We start from the raw sequence: 22,111 nt of genomic DNA on the forward strand, positions 1-22,111 counted from the left end.
CACTTTTATCTAAGCAATCGGTTGGCCATGGAAATTTGACACATTTCACTCTGTATAGTACGAAAATGTGGGGTTATGAAGCTTGAAAAACATTTTTGGGTTTTAAATCAACGCTATGTTGCCCGTTCTACGTAAAAGTTTCTGTTATTACGTATTCAATCACAATGTCGAATCTCTTCGGAAAATATGTGACGAACATAATTGAAGTTTATACAAACTGATTGAAGGCATACCAAATCCAGTTATTTGCATGGAAAATACAAGAGATCAGTATAATATCATAATATGCACTAGCTTTAGGAGAGTTAATGTTCGTTATCTTCTTTGACTAAAGTTTGAATACGTTACATCAGTTGTAAATTTCAAAAATATTAACCCGAAGATGAAATGCATATGATGCAGTGCTTGGAAATGGGTATCTCCCGAAGGAATTAACAGATGATTAAAAGAATGTTAAATTCTTCAATAAAAATCATCTTGCATCAATATAAGTAAAAGTAGGGGAGACTGGGGAGGGTTGATACGTTTTTTGGAATTTTTATTCTGGAAACTGAATTATATGAAGAAGCAGGACTTTTCTTATATTATATAATTCTTCAATTAATCGCTCAACAAAATAAATATAGAAGTCGCAAATCATAATCATCTTATTCTGTACAGAACGTTGAACACAAAAACATGCAAACTGTCTCAAGCCTCCCCACATATGGGAGGATAGATACGATGTACTGGGAGAGTAATCGAGAGGATTATTCAGCTCAGTAGGTAGGTCAGCAATGATACTGGCTTGCTTTGGTCCCATAGGTGTAGAAAAATCTGGAAATTGTCAGTTAGTCACTTCCACACAAGAAAAGTCGGCCTCGTTAAATACATGGGGATTGTACGGTTTTTAAAAATCCCTTTGATATGTTGGATGGTGAAAACGCCTTCATGTAGGCCTATCCAACTAGCTACGGAATATTTTTTGAAGATGATACATGTATCAGGCCTCCCCACGACAAATGTCTCAAACCTCCCTGAAAGCAATTTTTAAAGTGATTTATGTTTTCATCTTATACTCATATATTTTGAAAAGCAAATAAAACTGTAAATTGAGTAGTTTTATGCATATTTCCCAGTGAAATGTTTGTTTATGCCGAAGAATTAATGCATGATCATAAAACCCTTAGGTAACTTGAGTAAAAACTTACAATTTCTCACCTCGAAACACATTTCGTTGAATATTTCACAAACAAACTACTGTTAGCCTTACAGATTAACGTCACGCAATGCCCTCTGCCAAAGAATAGTGTTCACTAGTATAATACTTTTGAAAACGGCTGCAGATCGCGGATATAAGCCTGTATCAAGCCTCCCCATATATCAATGCTCCCTAGTCTCCCCTAATTAAAAGAAGTTTCAAGTAAAGATGAACTTTACCTTTGAACAAAAATTTCACATAAATAAACAATTAACAGGAAAACTGGAGCGTATTTGTGACTGTTCATCTTAATACATTGATATAATAATAATAATTGGGTACTTATTGGTACCTTAAGACATTTACAATGTATAGGACAAGTCAAATGAAAAATAGAAAAATCAATTTTCGGGGACTTATTCTACGATGACATTCATCGAAAATCCTGTAGTAAACTTTTCGAATTAATTCACTCAAACATAAAATTCTCAAAGGGCACCACTTTTTTGGGTCTCCCAATAGAAGGAAATTCTTTGTCATCCTCTTCATTCACAATCTTTCTGATTGTGGAAATATTCAGCTGAAATATAAGTCGTTTAGATTCAGATGAAACATTATATAAATTCTCTTACATTGAATATGTTCGCTACCATCTGACGTATTGTGGATTTTAGAATATCAGGGTATAACTATTTGAATGAGCGGACCTAAATTCTAAATAGCACTTCCTGAAACCCTGTCTCTTTTTTCAATCACTTTCGGCATTTTCGTAATAAAACTTGGTATTAGTTGTGGCAACGGCGTTATGACATTAACGACATTTCATGAGAGCCAACCTTACTCCGTTCTAGTTACAAAAACATGAGAAAATTATTTCATGGCCAACCGACTGCTAAAATATATGTGAATGGAGTATACGTTATACAAGGGAATTAATCGAAATTTGAATATCGAAATTGATCATACAGAATAAGTTTCGAAGAATGAAATTATTATGATTATTTTCTATTTCTCGATTATTTTTAGGTCGACCAGGCCGATCCTGCATTCCCTGACGAGCCGTCATTGATTTGAAGACAAAGATCAATCGGGTATAGTTACAATTTGCAGATTTTTCATTCATTAATCTAAATTAGCATTTCCGAAAACCTACACTGTGAAATTTCCAGAGCACTACAATATCATTCTAATATTCAGCTGAATTGCTGTAGTTCATTTATATCCTGCTCGGAATGTGCGGTGTTCACGATGGTGACATTAATCGACCATGACACTATTTAGTCCTTATAAAAGTACCGTCAATATTCCTCTGCTCTATCGCCCAAACAATTTAGCACGATTCTCGTTCAAGTGCCAGCCTACGTCGAAATTAATTTCTATTGAATGCTAAGATGAATATTTGCTCCGAGAGCATTCAATGAAGTCCCTCTTTTCGCCCTTTTCAGGAATCGATTTTATTGCTCATTCGACTTTGAAATCCCCATTGTCTTAAAGGTCAATGCTCGATATTGCCAGCAAAAATCTTCCCAACCCTTAGATATATTTCGATGACTTCTGTATCAGCACGAAACCCAGATGTTACGTAAATGTTTCCATAACTCGAGTTATTGAAAATGCTACCAAATTAGCACTAAATTCTAGTCCTTTGGACTCCACAGCTTCCCTGACGAAAGGAAGATAAATCCAGATTAAAAAACGTTAATTGATGTATTGATTGAAAGCTCTGAAGATCATTTCAAAGACAAAATACTTCTTGATTAACCTCATTATTGTTGATTTCGAAACGACTGAATTGATGTGGCAGATACTTGATGAAAATCCATAATCAAACTGAAGGAAATGAATTACAGGTTTTTTACAAATATATGCAGTTCGCAATAACAATACTCTTCTTCAGCAGTAGCTCCAAACACGTGTACTAAGTACTGATTAAAAGCTTTTCACATTCTAATGCAAATGGATTCGACTCACCAAAGACGCCCAATCTGTAATTGATGCTCACTTGTATGACGTCTTCTCTCATGAGGTAATCTGGCCCATATAATTCAGTTCTATTGGAACCTTGAATGAAAGCACCTCCGTGGATCCATACCATGACAGGTTTTAAAGGTGAATCTGCCTTAGGCATCTAAAAATAAGAAACTCGATTTTTGAAGGGTATATCTCTGGAAAACAATCTATGTATGTAGGAAGGACGATTTTCTTTCGGTTCCAGCTTCTTACTCTACGTCTGTTTCATACATAATTGGTCATTAGACTTTGATTACAATGCTGGTTCTCGAATATCCACTCGTTTACATATAACTAGATCGTATACTTCTAGTTGGGCAGAAATGTTATGATGTCATAACATATACGAAGAATTTAGATTTCATATCCAAGGAAACAAGTATAATAAATACATTTACGAAAAGTAAAAGGAACCAGGCGAACGTTCTAAGCGCAAAAATAAACTTTCAAATTGATTTTCTGGCGCTAGCTCTGACTTAAAACATCCTACTGCAGCTATCATAGCATCTGCTTTAGGCGCAGCTGTCAGCAGGTTTTCGTGAGAGTAACCTCGGATTTTGTTGTCCAGAGAGCAACAACTCTGCTTTTATTCTAAAGAAAGTCTAACAAAACATGGACCTAATTAAAAAGGCCAAACATTTCGGGCTATATCCTGGCGCCTGGCAGACCCATCCATTTATCCATGAATGCACGTGTCATAAACCCCTTTCCTAGCAAATGTTGTTGAGTTTACACAGCTCTCCACCCAATAAACCAATCTCATTAGGATGACATCATGAAGGCCAACGACCAATTGATTTTTAGATCGAAGCTTTCATGTGGTTCCAGTTGTATAGGTATCACTCACCTCTCTCAGATAAACATTCAAATTGAGGCAGTTGTCTTCTTTACCGATAAAGTAAAGAAACATCATATGACTCGACGGGCATTCTGGACCTTCTTTGGTAGCGTCTAGTTCTCCCGTCCATGGTTCAGCCGGTTGAGGATCCTGCAAGAAGAAAAAATTAGTTTCGCCAGATCCACGATTTTCTTCCAGTCAAATCGCATCCAGAAAAGAATCTCAATTAAATTATTATTTAAACACGAAATATTAGGACTGAAACCTGAAAAACATTAAGACCAACGATTTTGGAAATGGAGATGAGTCGTTCAACTTGTCCCAGCTCTTGTACAAGATATCGAGGGTTGAAAATTATAAAACAAAGCATCTATTAATCTTTTGAATTCAAGTCTTCCAATATTCCAAAACTGTAATTTTGAGGACGGCAATTCGGAAATAAATGTATGTGTGAAATTGCAGCTTGTTTAACAGTAAGATAACGAGTTCTCTATTCTTATATCGAATATTGTTCTTTTGAAAGGTTCGTTTGAAAAGTTCGATTGTACGTAAACTATAAGTTTCCCAATCACTTTAACAATGCATTATTTACGCGAAAAACAAAAATGAATGGTTTTTCGAGCAAATACAAGCATTCAACGACAATTGTCCTAACAATAATAAGTATTTATCAACCATAATGCTTTTTACAAAGGTAAATTAGCGTTTTGCATCTGGTCTTTCGATATCTTAAATTGCATTTCCTTTTAATTTCTTTTTGTTTTCGGTGGACCTATTTCAAGGCAATTGACATAGTACACATAAAATGAAGTGATTAAACGGTCATATTAACATAAAATGGCTGATTGATAAATTTATGGCTCAATTCAGTTTGCATTCGCAGTATCTAATTGATATGAGTCGAAAAAATACAAACGGATCTGGTATAACGACTATTTCGTAATCCTGTCAAAATGAGGATTATGACAAAATTGTGGAAATTTAATTGAAATAACAACATTTCAATATGTTTGCAGTTCATTTGCTAATTTGAGTACTTGAATGTTTTTTATGGAAAGAAAAACAGTGAAGTATTATGGAATAGTTCAGAAAATTGAATTCGGCTATTTAAAGTGGTACCAACTCAAAAAAGATAAAAAAAACTCGATACTGCGAATACAAAATATTTACTGGGATATGTCAGAAACAAACTGTTTGATCTGATTAAACTCTTTCTTCCATTCGAAATTACTCATCCGAAGTAATATCAGTTTCCTCTAATTTTTCATTTATTCAATTTACCTAAAAGTATCGAGACGTAGGTGTCATAGATTGATGGAAAAGGATATCAAACTAGTGTGGACTTATCTGATAACATTACGCAAATGACAAAAGTAAATATTAACAAGGAAAGTGTTATCAGGGCATTAGGCATTAGATGGAGGATAATTTATTCATTTTATGCGGACAAAACGATCATTCCCTATTCCATTAGCACAATTTTGTTCATTGCGTCCATTGAGATAGTATATCTATTTGACATCAATCATGGATATTGGGGGCCTCTTTCAATATTCATAATATTCGATCCCAGCTAGAAATTACGTACAAAAAGCTGAATATTCTCGTATGCATGAAACTTATATAGGGCGATATATCATTAAAAGTGTTCTTTACAGAATATGAAAAAAAAGTGTCAGAATCGCCATTTGGAATAAATTTTCAAATTAAAGGGACGATCCAGAACTCTTGTGGCCGTATATGCAGCGTTTCGGAATAAAGATTAAATTATCAAACCATAATACATAAACTTTTATGGAAATTCTATGAATTTAATCTTTCTTCGACGAAAAGTTACACACAGCTAATTAAAATGGCCGAAAAAGTAGTTTATATACCACTACAAAGACTCATTTTGAACCTCTTTTAGAATGATGTTTTCAGTGCAGATTCCTTTTTAATGCTGATTTAATTATATTATTATATTAATTTATAATAGATAATTTGATGTTGTCGTAAATCATAGTTATATTATTGAAAAAAGTTAAAACAATCGAAAACGAACAAAGGGTATTATTTTTGTATTATTCTACTGCTTGCCTAGTGATAGTTCTAGTCATCCAAGTGATTCTCACATGAAAAACACAAGGTGAGGCATGTTGTAGTATTTAACTAAATGGACTAATTAACTCGAAAAAAGTTCGTAGTTTCTGCGTGTTATTCTTGGACTAATCGAAATTCTAGGGATATTTTTTATTATCCTCATTTTCTCTGAAACTCCTACATGGTCCTCTGTTTTTTAATTGAAAAAATGTCCATGATATTTCATTCCAATCATGATGGGCAAACATTACGATGAGTGATGACCTTAGATGGAAACCTAATATATCAATTTGATATTTTTATCCATTCCCATTTATACAATGATAAGGTTCTATTAATTAATTTTCAGGTGTGTTAAATGAAGCCTCAGTACGAAGTAATATTATATACCTACGTCATTATTACAAGCTCTTCAACAATGTTCAGAGTCAGAATGACCTACAACAGACTGAGTTTACAAATAAGTTAATCAACTGACTAAAAAGTATAAGAATTTTTTGGACAAGTAATGGCAATATGTAAAGATTATCATTATTCATTCACTTCATTGAAACTGAACAGAAAAAGCTTTTGAAAAAATACAAGTAAGGGGAAAATACAAGTGAGCACCAGGGAATGTTTTCTTATGATATGATAACATGTATGGAAACAACTGTGCTCAGATTTATCAAGAAGTTAGAGGTTTATTCTCGATAAATTTCCTGTGCAACAAACTATTCAGGTAAAATAATCAACAGTTCCCAAGATAGGTTCGAAATTGTTTTTACAGGACGATACACCGGGAAAACATAGCGGATCTTAAACGTCAAAAAACTGAAATGAACCCTTCCTATTTCAATAAAATCTCCATGTCGATGAGACGAAAACCACACAGCGGATGTTTAATTCCCACCAAGTTTCTATATTAGAGCTCGTTGTTTATCGGAGGATATGATGTTTTTGTAGGAAAAAGCTTCTTCCTTCAGCGATAATTAGTTACTCGCTGAATAAGTGTGAGTTGTTTGCTTTGAAATTAATTTTCCCGTATTTCCTGCGTTAAAAATGTTTCAATGAGGTTGTAAAATTATGAAAAGTATTCCTAACCCTTCTCCACAAGGTTTCCAAATTGAGAATGCTTAAACAAATGTCAATGACATCAGCCACTGGCTCGATATAAATAAATTATTCAAAAAGATTCAAAAATGATTGCTTAACATGCGACAACTATTCCATTAATTCAGGTAGACTTCAGGAATCACTCCAAAATTGAGTCGATATTGGGTTCTAAATCAGAGCCATCAGAAAACTGAGGAATTCTTTAGTAGACGAATAAATTGAGCCATACAGGAAAAATATCAAATATCCTATCCTATAGCCTGTTTGTAGACTAATGAGATATTACTAGATATATGTTAAAAATATTATTTTCTCTTTAATTTGCTATTTATTCTAAACTATTATAGTTTGTACAATTGTGGTATGATTGAATTGGTCATATTTTATAATAAAACGCACGCTTCAAAAACATTTGGTTATTATTCGAAAATTTTGTATAGAAACCATTTTTCGTTGTTCAAATTCAGTATTATTTTTGGGAAGCTTATAAAAGCTATAGCTTATAAAAGTTATAACCAACTAAGATGTGATTTATCCAGAACACAAACTTAAGCTCATCTTCGAAGAACATCTGAATCTGAAAGGAAGGAAGTTATGCAATGGAAATTTTTGGGTGAAAGAACTCATTCTATTCAAGTCTTTCATTATTTTTCAAGAAATCCTCCAAGAACTCAAGGATGAATATAAAATCCATCAGATATTTCCGCATCATTGAATAATACTTATGGAACTTAAATATAACCAAAGTTTTTGTCACTATCACTTCTGACGTAGCGTTAATTAAGTTTTACGAGCGAAGGCAAACCACAACTTCTTCATTCAATTTTAGACCAACAAAAACAGTAAGGTATGCCGGAAAACCAGCTGTAGCCTTGAATGGATGACCTTTTTGAACTTCAAAACAATAATTTGTCGATGCGTTTGAAATGACTAATTCGTTTGGTTCTATTGAGTGACCTCAGATGGATAGGTATCATTATAGGTATATTTATATGTGTATTCTTATATGACTAAAATCATGCCTTGTTTTGGAAGCAACTGCCCATTATTACCGGACATGTTGTACATGCACTCATTGTTAAATTTTTCTGGGTCTGCAATTAGAGAGGATGGGTTTGTAATTGAAGGTTTTTCAGAATGAATGCTAATCAAAGTGCCTAAGTTCTACGTTTTTCGTTCCACATGTTATTAAGAATTAGAGAACTCAACATTTTTCCCAAAAGTGATTAAACATAGAATGATAGAGGTGTATAGAAACAAATTTCATGTAGGTAAATAATGATTTTTTGAGAATTTCATTTAAAAGATTTTCAATAAATAAACTTGCTGAGCACTCGGAAGTCCTTTATACGTTTTTTCGAATAACTTCTTGGAAATATGTAACTAAGACGTCCATCGATTGAATCCTTGGTAAATGGCCCAAAAGGAATAAAGTGACCAAAAGAAACTGTTACTTTTGTTCACCAGAACGTGAATTCTCTGAATAGGCTAGTAGGTTGAAGATAGTTCTACTTTCTTCGATCATGAGATAACTCCATTAATTTGATTACGAACGCTGATTTGCTGTTCTCATGCTTGAAGAATTTCCTTTGAATCATCTCACACTATGTTACTCCGAGATCATTTGCATTAACGAGACTAAAATTTATTCAGTGGAGTGTGTCACAATAACTCAATTCAGAGAAGTTCAATAATATTCAGAAACACTGATGTCAATGTTCAACTAGGTAAGACATTGTCACCTCAATGTCAATGTTCTTCATTGTTGAAAGATGCCAATGAGAAATTAGTTAACCCATTTTAAGCACTTGAAGAGTAATTTTGTATACTGCAGTTATCAATTCCAAGATGGATTAAAATGATATGTAAATCTTCTGAGTGAAAATTAAACAGTAAAATTACATTAATTTGATTCAAATCTTAGATCAATCTCGAAGGAAGGGAAAGTTAATTCATTATCAAAACTTAATCAATTCATATCCTTAAAAGCCAACTACACAACATTTTCCGGAAGATGATTGTAACAGAAATTTATTTTGAGTCGAATATAAACGTAAATGGAAAGAAATAATTATTACTGGTATCTAATGTGATTCCGGTGAAAAACAAATAACGTAATAAAGAGAATTTAATGCCCATCATAAAAGAAATATTCAATTAAACATAATTGGGCAATCACTATAACGTTAGTCTAGAAACAAATAAATTGGTTAACCGAAAAAAATCAGATAAAGTGCAAGCAGTTCGAGTTTGGCTAGAATGAATTAGTTTTGGAAAGATAATTTTTCGTAATTATGCTAAAAAAAAATCAAATTGACAAGAAATAATATCAATAATTCTGTCCCTAACAAATATATCATTCAAAATAACACAATCAGAAGAACTCATTAATTATTTCCAAAAAATATTTCAAATTCCACTTTCTAAAAAAAAATTACATGTCAATACAAAAACTGCAAGAATTTCATTGCGTTTATAATTTTTTGTACTCCGTCTCAAAGATCCATTTTTCGCAATCATGAATCGAAAACAATACTTCCAATGCTGAAGTTTGTGCAGTATTGTTGAGAGGTATTTCCCAAATGATCATATAAAATTAATTGACACTTTCAATTTGAACCGTACTGTAATCTGAACAACAATGAGTGTTGATGCAGACTGAAAATAATCTGGCACGAAAATGTTAAACAATCGACTTGAATAGATGCAAGTGATTTTGATACCGGGAGTTTCGGTAATAACATCTCCACAATGCTTATGTTTGGGAGAAATTTGATTCTGTCGGCAAGAAGAGTTGAAACGAAAACACAGATCACAGAAACTAGTTTCTGTGATTCTATCTACTTTGTCGGGAACACTAATATTTTCTTTCGAGGTTTACAACGAATCCTCAAAAATGGCAAATATTTCTCAGCACTTCGGTCATGATTTTAGTCTGAATTTCATCATTGTTTATGCGAATACAATTTGATCAGGTTTTCAGCAAAAACAGATTTACACTGTGATTTAAAAATAACAAAGGGAATAAAAAAATAATACCGCGATTTTTCAGATATTCATTATCCATTCATGTGTTAAAAATAAGAAATTTTGTCTCTAAAAATGAACCACAATGAATATTAAATTGTGAATATTGTGTTATTTTCACCAACGAATTCAACCAGTCTCCTCAAATTTCATGTATTCTTGAAGTATATTTCATTGCAGGTAATTTCCTCTGAAACCTTCAATTTATTAATTAAAAGTAATTGGGATATTATCCGAATTACTCTAGAACTTGATGTCATTTGAATACAGTTGACATGATTTTAAATTCTTGAATCGTAATTTTCTCTGAAATAGTTCATCCATATGCAAAATTATTCTAGGTCTTGATGTCATTAAAATATGTTAACATATTTTCAATTCTGCCCTGTTAAGACAGGAAGTTGTATCTACAAAAAAAAACGATTTGCAGGTTCAACTGGATTTTGGTATTTCAAGGCATGCTCCAACAAGTAGCCAAAGTGCGAAAGTCGTATTCAGAATAATGAATTCCCAATATATAAACAAACAGGGTGGGCCATCCATAATTTTTCACCCCGAATTATGAGCTTTGGGATGGAATAACGAAAAAACGCTCAGACAGGTCAAATTTCGTTAAAAGGGGGAAAGAAGGGTGTTCAAATGAGTTTGATATCACTACCCCTCTAGCCGCAACCCTTAACAGCTCTCATTTTTGAATAGGGAAAAGGGGTCGAGCTCGGGGTCGAGCAGCACCTTGTTGGAAAGACAAGTCAATTTTCTGCGTGAGTGTATTTTTTTTTCATCTCTTTATTATTATACTGAGTGACTCAGTATTCCATCAATAAGTTTCACACGCCGAATTTGGATCTTTGAGATAGAAAAAACGCTCGGACGGGTCAAAAAATGAATTCGATATCACTACCCCTCTAGCCGCTAGCAATTATTTTTGAATAGACATAATAGGTCGTAAATCGTGCGCTTTCGTTTAAATTGAAATAATTGCTGTTAGGGTAGCGGCTAAATGGGTAGTGATATCGAACTCATTCTTTGACCCGTCCCACAGTGGTCCGAAATCCCGAAAAGCTGGCCAAAAGTCCAAAAAAAATGTTTTTTTCTAGGGACTTTCAATGATTGGAATAGTTTTGGTAGTATCCCTACTATGTATTATAACCATTAAGAAAGCGAAAACGTCCCTATCTGGTTAGGAATCGCCTACCATTTAAGAGCGTTAAGCATGTAAATCGTTCGCTCATCGCCCGTCTAAAATAGGACAAAGTTTAGACACGTGTAGAATCGCGAAAAGTAAACGGATTTTGATTTTGTAAAATGGATTTTTCTCTGGATAAAAGGTAGATTTTGAATGTGTTGCTCGAAATTATTGTAAGAGATGTATGAAGTGTAAAATCATTAATGAATGTAGTGGTTTTTTTTTTTTTACTTTCTGAAAAGTCGTGTTAGAAAAAGCCATAAGTCAAAACCCCCAACGAACCCCACCCTGAAACTAAATGTGAACTGTTGCTTAGATATCTCATCCAAACATATCCAAAAATTGGCTGCTCCTGACTGCAACTTTGATTTTGGGGATAATGTTAACGCGATGATGTGTGCCTAGGTTGGTTCTTGTTTAGGATATGTTTTGTTTTTTTTTTGAATAAGACGACTAATCCATTCCAAATAAATAAACGGAAATTCGTGTCCGGTGTTACTTCGATATTTTAATTCTATCCTCAACACCCCACACACCCCCCAACCCCGTAAATAAAAAAAAATGGCGATTTTAAAATTTGTGGAATTTTTTTTTATTTTTTCATTTTTTTCACATTTTGATTTCGAATTCTTAATCAGCGTCCCGGAAAACCCCTGAGTACAAACTTTTACCCGAATTGAATACGATTCCGAAAAAATTTTCCGCCATATTGGATCCACCATTTTTTTTCTCCATTTCTAGTTCGAATTCGTAATTAGCGACCTCAAAAACCCCCGAGTACAGACCTTTACCCGAATTGAGTACGTTTTCGTTAAAACTTCCGCCATTTTGGATCCGCCATTTTGTGTTTCCACTTTTTGTCTTCAAATTTGTAATCAGCGACACCGAAAACCCCTAAATACAGACTTCCACCCGAATCGAAAACGTTTTTGACTTTTGGCCAGCTTTTCGTGGTTTCGGACCACTGTGGCGTCCGAGCGTTTTTTTCATCTCAAAGATCCAAATTCGGCGTGTGAAAGTTATTAATGGAATACTGAATCACTCTGTATAATAATACAGCGATGAAAAAAAATACACTCATGCAGGAAATTGAATTGCCTTTCCAACAAGGTGCTGCTCGACCCCTTTTCAAAAATGAGAGCTGTTAGGGATTGCGGCTAGAGGGATTGTGATATCAAACTCATTTGAACACCCTTATTTGTTCCCCTTTCAACAAAATTTGACCTGTCTCAGCGTTTTTTCGTTATTCCATCCCAAAGCTCAAAATTCGGGGTGGAAAGTTATGGATGGCCCACCCTGTATATACCGAGAAAAAGAGTAAAGGAGAAGTTACGCCGTTTGCATATCATATCTCACAAATTGCTCAATTCCTAAACTTCGTTTATGCAAATACGACTTCCTGTCGTAGCAGGACAGAATTTGGGAACCACGTAGTGCTTCTAGCCTAGCCTAGCCAAAAAGTACATTTCCAATATCAAATTCTTAAGGAAAAAGATCTCATATCTAGGTATATCGTATGTAAAAAAAAAACAAAGAAGTATTTAATTGCAGACCCCTGAAGATGGTAACACAGAAGCAATTTCAAATTTTTTTTTAAAAGCTAGAAGAATGACAGAAACGAATTCAAGCAGACATTCTATGGGAGCTAGAAGGCAATAAAAAAAATTGGTGTGCTCCTACAATGTCAGCACAACCGCCTACTATGTAAATTCGAGTTTGAAGATCATTTCAACCTATACAACTCATGCTATGTACTTGTTCATTTTTTTTTCTCGAAAACTGTTCCTTCTGGTAAGAAATTCTGAAAGGTCACACTCGTTCAAAATTAATCAAGCTATCAAAAAAATTTTTTCAATGGTAGATATAATAGGAATGAGGAAAAGAGTTTTTTGCGAAACTAATTTAGGGGGAGGTTTCTCCTACCTATTGCAATTATAGGGGAGCACCAACTCTATGACGTCTCCTAGATGAAAACTCAAATAATATCAAGAATCAGCCTGTTACAGGGTGGGCAAAATTCGTTGTCTACTGAGGGGATCTCGAGAACTATAAAAGCTAGAAGAAAACGAATTGCAGATTCTTAAGTTTTTTTTCTGACTAATCCAAATCTGAAAACAGAATCGGCTCATCATAACTAGATTTTGAGTTATGAACAAAAAGTGCGAACTTGCCATTTTCTCATTTTTTGTTTATAACTCGAAATCTAGAAACGATAGGCCGGTTCTGTTTTCAGATTTGGATAACTCAGGAAAAAAGAGCTAGAGAATGTGTCATTCGTTTTCTTCTAGTTGCTGTAGTTCTCGAGATCCCCTGAGTAGACAACGAATTCATCATAAATGCGGGAACACATGAATATTCGCAGAAAAGCAACCTGTATTTTGGAAATGATCCACGTCGTCATAGAACACCCTGTAGAAGTTGGAAACTAAATGAAATAGTGAGTCGGAATTTAGCGGAAAATATTTTTAAAATATTGCGTGGCCCTTCTACGCCTTCGTACATTTACAAGTATATTTGTATTTTCTTTTTCAAGCTCCACTCAAATGTCGAATAAAAATTCGTATTTCTGAATAATTGAGGACTAATTTATCCAGAACCACATTCATTAGATAATTTTTTGTTTCACCTATGGTTAAGCATGTAAGAAGAAATGCTTGGCCCACGGCGCCAGTGTTATAAATAAGCGCCAACGAGAATCAACAAAATACCTGTCCGGCATCTATAAAAGACATTACCTTGAATCGCAGACTGCCGACCGGAGCTTTTGCGTAGGGTATCCCTTGGAAGCTGTAGTAATTATCGCCCACATGACTGGTCACCATTTTTCCCCTCACCTTCCCCAGCGCCGTTTCCACGACCGGATTTGCCGCGTCCATCGTTCGGATTTTCCTTTCGGTTTTCTTCTTGTCACTACTCGTTTTCCAGGAAGTGGTCGCGTACCTTCTCGACGCGAATCGCTGCTGGTTCCTTGCCGAGGTCTGTGAGACGACTGAAACTGAAAATGCGAGTCCGATGAGTTTCAAGTACCGTTTAGAACGGGCCAGGATGGAGTGCCGAAAGCCGTGTACGGGTTTTAACAGCAGATGGGATTTTTCGCTTTTCATTCTGATGGACACACGACAACATTAATAAATCTACTGCTCCGCTAAAGTTAAGGAAGTTAAGAATATTTTAAATATGAGAATTCTAAATGTTTACTCACTTATCTAACTGATTCATTTGCCCTTTTCTATACAGGGTGACAATTTAAAAACTCGCCAGGCCAATTATGTCGCGACAAGAATGTTTTCAGCGAAAATGCCGGAACAGGTCAATTTTTATTCGGAGGAGGACATATTTTGAGCAGAATTGTAAGCCGAAATCTCTTCAACCCTAGGTGTAGGGGCTATAACCCCTAAATTTTTGATAGGGGATAGGTGGTGAGATTTACCTCAATTGAAAGATCACTTGTCCCAACACATAAATACTATGGTTTGCAAATTTTTATTGATTCCTTGAAGTAGTTACAGGAGGTGACAATTTGAAAACTTGCCAGGCCAATTATGTCGCGATAAGGATGTTTTCAAAGAAAAAGCCGGAACAGATTAATTTCTAAAGGGAGGGGGACGTATTTTGAGCAAAATTGTAAGCCGAAATCTCCGCAAACCTAGGTGTAGGGGCTATAACCCCTAATTTCTTAATAGGGAATAGAGGGTGAGCTAAACTCCAAGTGGAAGACAATATGTCCCTCTACATAATACTATTGTCTTCCAATTGAAGTATAGCTCACCCTCTATTCCCTATCAAGAATTAAGAGATGATTACCCCTACACCTAATATTGAGTAGATTTTGGCTTACAGTTTTGCCAGAAACATGTCCCCCTCCGTATAAAAATTGACCTGTTAAGGCATTTTCTCTGAAAACATCCTTGTCGAGACATAATTGGCCTGGCAAATTTTCAAATTGTCGCCACCTGTACCTACTTCAAGGAATCAATAAAAATTTGCGAACCATAGTATTCAGGGACAAGTGATCTTTCAATTGAGGTGTAGCTCACCCCCTATTCCCTATTGAGAATTTAGAGGTGATAGCTCCTACACCTAGGGTTGAGGAAATTTCGGCTTACAATTCTGTCCCCCTACGAATAAAAATTGACCTGTTTCAGCATTTTCTTTGAAATCATCCTTGTCGTGACAGAATTGGACTTGCAAGTTTTCAAATTGTCATACCCTGTATTGATATATTAGTTCACCTGTATATGAATTGAATAATTATTTAACTTTTCTGAATGTCACTATAACACTAATGTCAGTCACATTAGAAGCAACAACCAGTCGAATTTCATATATTTCTTGAAGCTCTTCTAAAAATTTATAAAGCTATGTAAAATTTATAAAACACTCGTGAATCACCTTCTGAAATTCTTCAGGGTTTTCACTCCCAGTCTCTGAAACAAAATCAATTAAAAAATTGAAATAATCGATTTGTTCCTGCGTGAATTCCTGCACTAATTCGTCAGGAGAAAATCAGATGGAAAAAATTGTTGCCTGAAAACGAACCAAACTTTTTGGTGAAACTTCGTAACGTTTGCAGTCTATATCAAACTACTTCATCAGACGAATTCTTAAAAATCTTCAGAATGTAGTTTGTCTATTGACAATTAGATTATTTCAATTCTTCAATAATTGATTTTGTTTCAGAGACCGGGAGAGAAAACCCTAAAGAATTTCAGGAGATGCAGGGTCCTCCCAGATTGAATTTCAATCGATAGCTCATGAATCACTATTGTAGACATTATAGTATATTTATATTGATTTTATGGTAACTATACTCCAAACATATAAAATCTCTTGATGACTTCATTTAGGAATAAAATTTATAAAGTGTGGCTCTTTTAATAAAGATGACATATTATAGTTATTCTGAAAACGTTGTTACAACACACGTGTCAAATAAACAAAAGATGTGTAGCTGTTTATACTGATATAACTAAACAAATTTTATTAGTGGGTAGGATGTGGCTGCATCACATTTTTTTTATTATTAAGAGTTCATTTCCTCTTCATGATATTAATCGAAGTTGGATCGAAAAATCTCCATATCTGACGAGCGAAAAACGAGACCCCATATTCCAGTAAATTCCGAAAAACTCGAAAACAGCTGAATCGATTCCGACAAAAATCAATAGGCTTCATCAAGCTTCGTATGAGCATCAACTTGCAGAAATTCACATCGATAGATTCAAAATTGCGAACTCTAACATGCCCACAACATTTTTTTAGAAAAATTGGAATAACTCGAGAACCGTTTTTCCAATTTCCACCGAAATCGTTGGACTTCTGAACACTAACGATACGAATAATTAAATTGAACTTGAAAGCTCCAAAACAAAGCGATACACACGCAAAATTCAAGTGGGCGTATAACAAGCTCCGCAAGAGCTGGCGCCTATTAAAAGCCCGATGAGGAAAAGTATGAAAACTTTTTCACTGAACTTTGGCGCGATTTTTCATCCCAAAAAAAAGAGAACTATTTCACTACAATTTATACATTTCCTGTCAGAATCTTTTCTATTCTATTCTCTATAACTCATGGACGATACCGGGTTTCAGGATTTACGAAAAGGTCCATCCACTGTAAACCCCGCTCAAGTCGAGGTGCGAGCCAAACGGCACTCCACTAACCGTCAAATTCGCACAGCAAAAGATACAGAAAGTTCGTACGTACGTATCAAGTTTACACGCACTTTTGCGATTCGATCGAAGCCGGAAAAAAGCCACGTCCGTCTGTCGCCGGAGCGTTGAGCTTCAGCCTGTGTTGGCTGAAACTTCGCGCCGTAATTTCAATGAAAATAGTTCGTTGATGACGTCGTTTGGCGTTAGTTTGTTTACGGGCGGTGTTGTTGACTCTGCTGATTGGCCGAGATAATGTGGACCGCGTTTATGGGAACGCGGAAAGTGTTTCAATGCGATTAATTGATGTTATCCTCGTTCTATCAATATACGGAGCTTATACCGAAACATAACCGAATCATTCATTACCAAGAAGATAATAGGATCATCCTATGATGTCAGTGGGAGCTGAGATTGATTCGTAGTATGTTTTTCAATGAATTATTCTTGAAAGTTTTACTGACATCTAAATTAATTGAGATAAAAGGTCCTTTCGTTTGCATAAAAAGTGTAGCACTTTTCTACACTCGATTTTAGTATTCGTTTGCTGATTGCATTTACACCAGTGTAGAGGAGGTCTAGTTTATCTACATCTCCTTTTGACTATGTGTAGATAAACTACACTTCCTCTACAATGGTGTAAATCATATCGAGTGTAGAAAAGTGCTATACTTTTTATGCAAACGAAAGGACCTTGAGTAATGATTTGAAAATTCAAAATTCCTTTGAAGTTGAACTGTCCTTTAGTGTCATTTTTATTAGGACTGAAGAAAGCTTTAAAATTAAAGCAACCTTGATTATAAAACTGGCCGTAAGTTATGCAAGACTAACATTTTCTCAGCCATAGAATTAGAATACAGAGAGAAACTCATTGAATTATTGAAAGCAATTGCTACGTTTTCATATTATAATCAGGGCAACTACTACAATTTACTCTAGCAAACTTCTGCCTATGTGCCTACTTATATTTCTGTAGGAACAAGATTAGATTGGCTGCAGAATTGCAATTTTAGGCATTTCATTGTTATCACAACTGAGAGAGAGTTTACAGAAGAATAAAATGAGATAACTCATGTTATCATCATCTTAGTTATAAAATGCGTTGGTTGCAAGGGAGCATTACCACATATGAGGGGCAGATACTTTAAAATCTTGCTATTCATACCTGGGAGTAGTAGTGAAGAAAATTACTAATTTATTGTTTTTGCGAACTGAGACAGTGATCAACCACAGACTTCAAAAGTGGTGTCAGAATTTCAGAAGGAATTTCAGGTCCTTTCGTTTGTATAGGAAGTGTAGCACTTTTCTACACTCGGTGTTATTTACACTAGATTTTAGTATTCGTTTGCTGATTGGATTTACACCAGTGTAGAGGAGATGTAGTTTATCCACACCTAGTCAAATGTAGGTGTAATATTAGGGTCCAGTGGTGTGAAATGCAAAATTTGATGTTAATATCACGGACTACACTGAAAATCAGCTGATTTGAAGTGCAGTGTAGATTACACTACAGTGTAGATTACACTACACAAGAAACAGACGAAAGGACCTCTTATTTCTCGATCGTGCTAGATTTCAGAGTTGTACTATTTGAAATAATATAGACCAGCACGATTTCAAAATTACAACTCAAGGACAATGATTATTATGCCAGTAACTCCATTCAACTTGTTTTGACCTGAGTAATGTGTGATAGGTTTTTTTCAGGTGCTATTTTGGTGCGCTGTGTTTTTTTATTATATTTCATTTAACGACTCGTTCACGTACGTTGTTCATTTTTTCTAGTCCATATGCATCGTTCAGGAGTTATTTATTGAGCTAATTATTTTTGCAATACGATGTACATTTGAATTATTCACGCAGGTTACCTATAATCTATGAGAAACAAAGATGATATGAAAGTTGGATTTAGATATTGATCCATATATTCATCTAATCCACTTGAAGAATCATTATGAAACAATCTCACATGCCGAGAGGTCACTAAGTCGAGGTTGAGCTATGCATATCCGTGATTTGTTACTTATAAATATTATTAACGATAAGATTGAATAAGACCAAGGTCGAAAATGCATCAAACGTCAGTCCTTTTTTTGCCGTTTTTGGATATTTACCTTCAATTTAATGTCTGCTAGTCGTGATAATAGTTCTAAATGAGAAGAAAAACTACTCATAAAATCTCTTCACCTCAATAATGAGTTGATTATGTAATTATGATGAAACTCTACAATTATTTTTCTTTTCGACACGTGTGTCGAAATTTGACCTTCGAAAAATTCGGAAAAAGATAGGTTCACTTAAAAATTCTTCAAGACCAAACGTTTGCACCGTTTTGTCGATGAAATTTCGAGATTTATAGAAGAAATGCTCTTTCAGAAAATGTATCACTTTGAGCTCTACGCTGATTTTTCTGGGAGATACTTGTGTCTAAAGTTGACAGTTGAAACATTTCGAAAAATATGGAGATTCGTCAAGACCAAAGGTCCAAGAAATTTAGAGATTTATCACTAGAAGAGTTTCCTACTCTTTAAGAATAACAGGCAATTTGCAAGAAAGAAGTGTCCATAGAGATAGAGGGTCCCCATCTTCTGTCTTATTCTTCAACGTTTCACTCCTTTTTTCATTTAAAACAAGGCATATCTTGAAAACTATAATAGGTACTAATCGGAAGTCATTCGTATTGTTTATAATTAATCTGGATTAAGATGATAGTTTTCCAATTATGCTATGTTTTCAGTAGAAAACTTGTATACAAACTAATTTGAAATATGACCTTACAATGGATAATTGGACCATACTCTTTTGGAACTTTTTGTTGCAAATTGCCTGCAAATTCCCTCTGCCAGATTCGGCCAGAGATAAGTTGCACAACCTGTATAACTGTGAGTTATTATAAGTACGGGGTCTTTATAAATGATTGTAAAATCCACGTTTGCTCTGGACTATTCTGTGATGCATCTTGCTAAGGATCTTGAACTGAATATCATAGAATTACAAAATTGACGCCCACTACGATGTTAAAATCCTTGTTAAATCAGACCTTTATAATTTACGAGGAGGGAAAGGACCTTTGACTAGTACTAGTATAAACCATCAACCGAATTGATGAAATGAAATGAAAAAATGTTTCCAGAGAACTTGACGCTACCCACTCTGTAGAGGTATTTGTTTTTGTCGATAACCAAAAATACATAGAAACACGCCGGTGCCGTTCACTAAGAGATTATTTGGTGTCACGCCCAGGAGTGCGGCTGATGATGTGACAAAACCATATCAATCAGTTTGACGAATACCCCAATTTGCTAAATCGCATATAAAATAAGGGAACCCGAACATATATAGGTCAAAACCCTTAATGGACGAGCTTAGGTGGAAAAAATCCGCATCTGATTCAGTTTGGTTTTTCATAGGATGAAGAACTAACGAAAAATCTACCAAATAGTCCTGAGTCTTGAGTGAAGTTAAGGATTTATAAATATTGTGTGAAATATGACTTTCAGAAGGAGCAAAATATCTTCTAGTACTGTTACAGTTTACTGCTTGCTTGGACCATTCCATAGAAAAAATAATTAGCGACTCAACAGCTTTAATATCCTAGAAAAAATTGAGATGAAACAATTTAAAACTATTTTGAAATTTTGAAACTATTCAACCTTCAGAATGAAATCTCTGAATAAATTGAAAAAATTGGTATCGACAATCAATAATTGGAAGTTTATCGACCATAATTTAACGAAACATTGATATCCTGGACGCTCAATACTAAATTATTGATTGTAAACAAATCGGTATGCATTCCTGTCATAAGCATTTGATTCTCGATGAAGCTTTGTGACAACGGTGGTCAATTAGCCAACAAATCACTTTCGGCATGTCTCATCCATTCTTCCAATAATTATCAGGAAATGTGCTTTCAAAATGTTATTTTATGACGAAGATGAAAATCAAATAGGGAATTCTCAGTTTTTTTCACGATGGACACTGAGTATTTTTGAAAATTCCCATCAACTCAGTAGCTAAATTTTCAACTTAACCAATACGACGATACTCTAGAAGATCTGACAAAAATTTATTGTGAAACAAGTATGTAACGTAAACTCCCCATTCCATACACAAGTATCCACTTCTGCCAGATTATTTTTAGATCTTCTTTATGCTCACCTATTTTCATCGCCTGCTTAGAGAACAGGACTCCGGTTACTCTTCCTAAAACTTCCATTTTGCCCGTTTCGTTTCGCACAACTACGGAATCCCAAAACTGCACAGTAGTTACGCAAGTGACAACTGCTCAATATTTTTGTTTCGATCCATAATCTCAATGGTTGTTGAGATAACGGTATCGAACTTGCTTTAAATAGCAATAACAACTTGACGTCTTTCCATTTCGTATTGAGGACACTAGAAGAGATCATTTCGCAATGAGATAGATAGCGAATCCTTTACAGGATGTGAATGAATAGTTGCGTAGAAATTTAAGGGGTGTTTTCTTTTTAAAAAGTGTGTACTCTTTCATATAATTGTGGGAATTGGTGGAAACACCATCGACATTTTTTTGATAGCCCATTTGGTCCCATAGAATTTCTGACAGTTTTCTGATTTCTAAGAAAACACATTAGGTGCCATCTTTAAGAGGCTGCCTCTAAGCAGGGGTTGGTTGAAAAAAATTTATAAGAAAAGACCCACACTATTTTATGTCGAGCAGTGACCTCTTACATTTTTTCACAACTACCTGTATACCACGTACTTGGCCTGAAATTCTCGTGAAATTTTTAATTCGTTAGTCCATACAGCTTTAATAGTTACTATGAGAATTGTAAATTTCGAGTTGAGATCTGTTCTGTTGTCAAATGGTTGATTCTCCTTATACCTTATGAGAATATGATACAATACAGGGTCTTTCACGAGGAACCTCACCCATATTTATACGGGAAACTACTGAACGTATTTTCATGAAATTCAGCACTTATGAGTATTTCACGATGCTGATGAAATCTAAAATATTTTCAAGGCATGAGCACCTCCGGTTTTTCCGGAAATGACG

The 22,111-nt window shown here is 34.8% G+C and overlaps 1 protein-coding gene across 1 annotated transcript in view; it reads right to left on the reverse strand.

Moving 5' to 3' along the window:
• LOC123307172 overlaps window positions 1-21,413 on the reverse strand; it is a 31,471-nt gene extending 10,058 nt beyond the window's left edge. Inside the window, exons 1-4 of the mRNA XM_044889389.1 lie at window positions 21,232-21,413; window positions 14,154-14,413; window positions 4,038-4,178; window positions 3,152-3,308 (exon numbers count right to left, since the gene is read on the reverse strand). Coding sequence (XP_044745324.1) covers window positions 3,152-3,308; window positions 4,038-4,178; window positions 14,154-14,413; window positions 21,232-21,289 — 616 coding nt within the window. The 5' untranslated portion in view covers window positions 21,290-21,413. The remainder of the gene's footprint in view (window positions 1-3,151; window positions 3,309-4,037; window positions 4,179-14,153; window positions 14,414-21,231) is intronic.
• Window positions 21,414-22,111: the final 698 nt, after the last annotated feature.

Source organism: Coccinella septempunctata, chromosome 2 (assembly GCF_907165205.1).
Source record: "Coccinella septempunctata chromosome 2, icCocSept1.1, whole genome shotgun sequence".
Classification (NCBI taxonomy): domain Eukaryota; kingdom Metazoa; phylum Arthropoda; class Insecta; order Coleoptera; family Coccinellidae; genus Coccinella; species Coccinella septempunctata.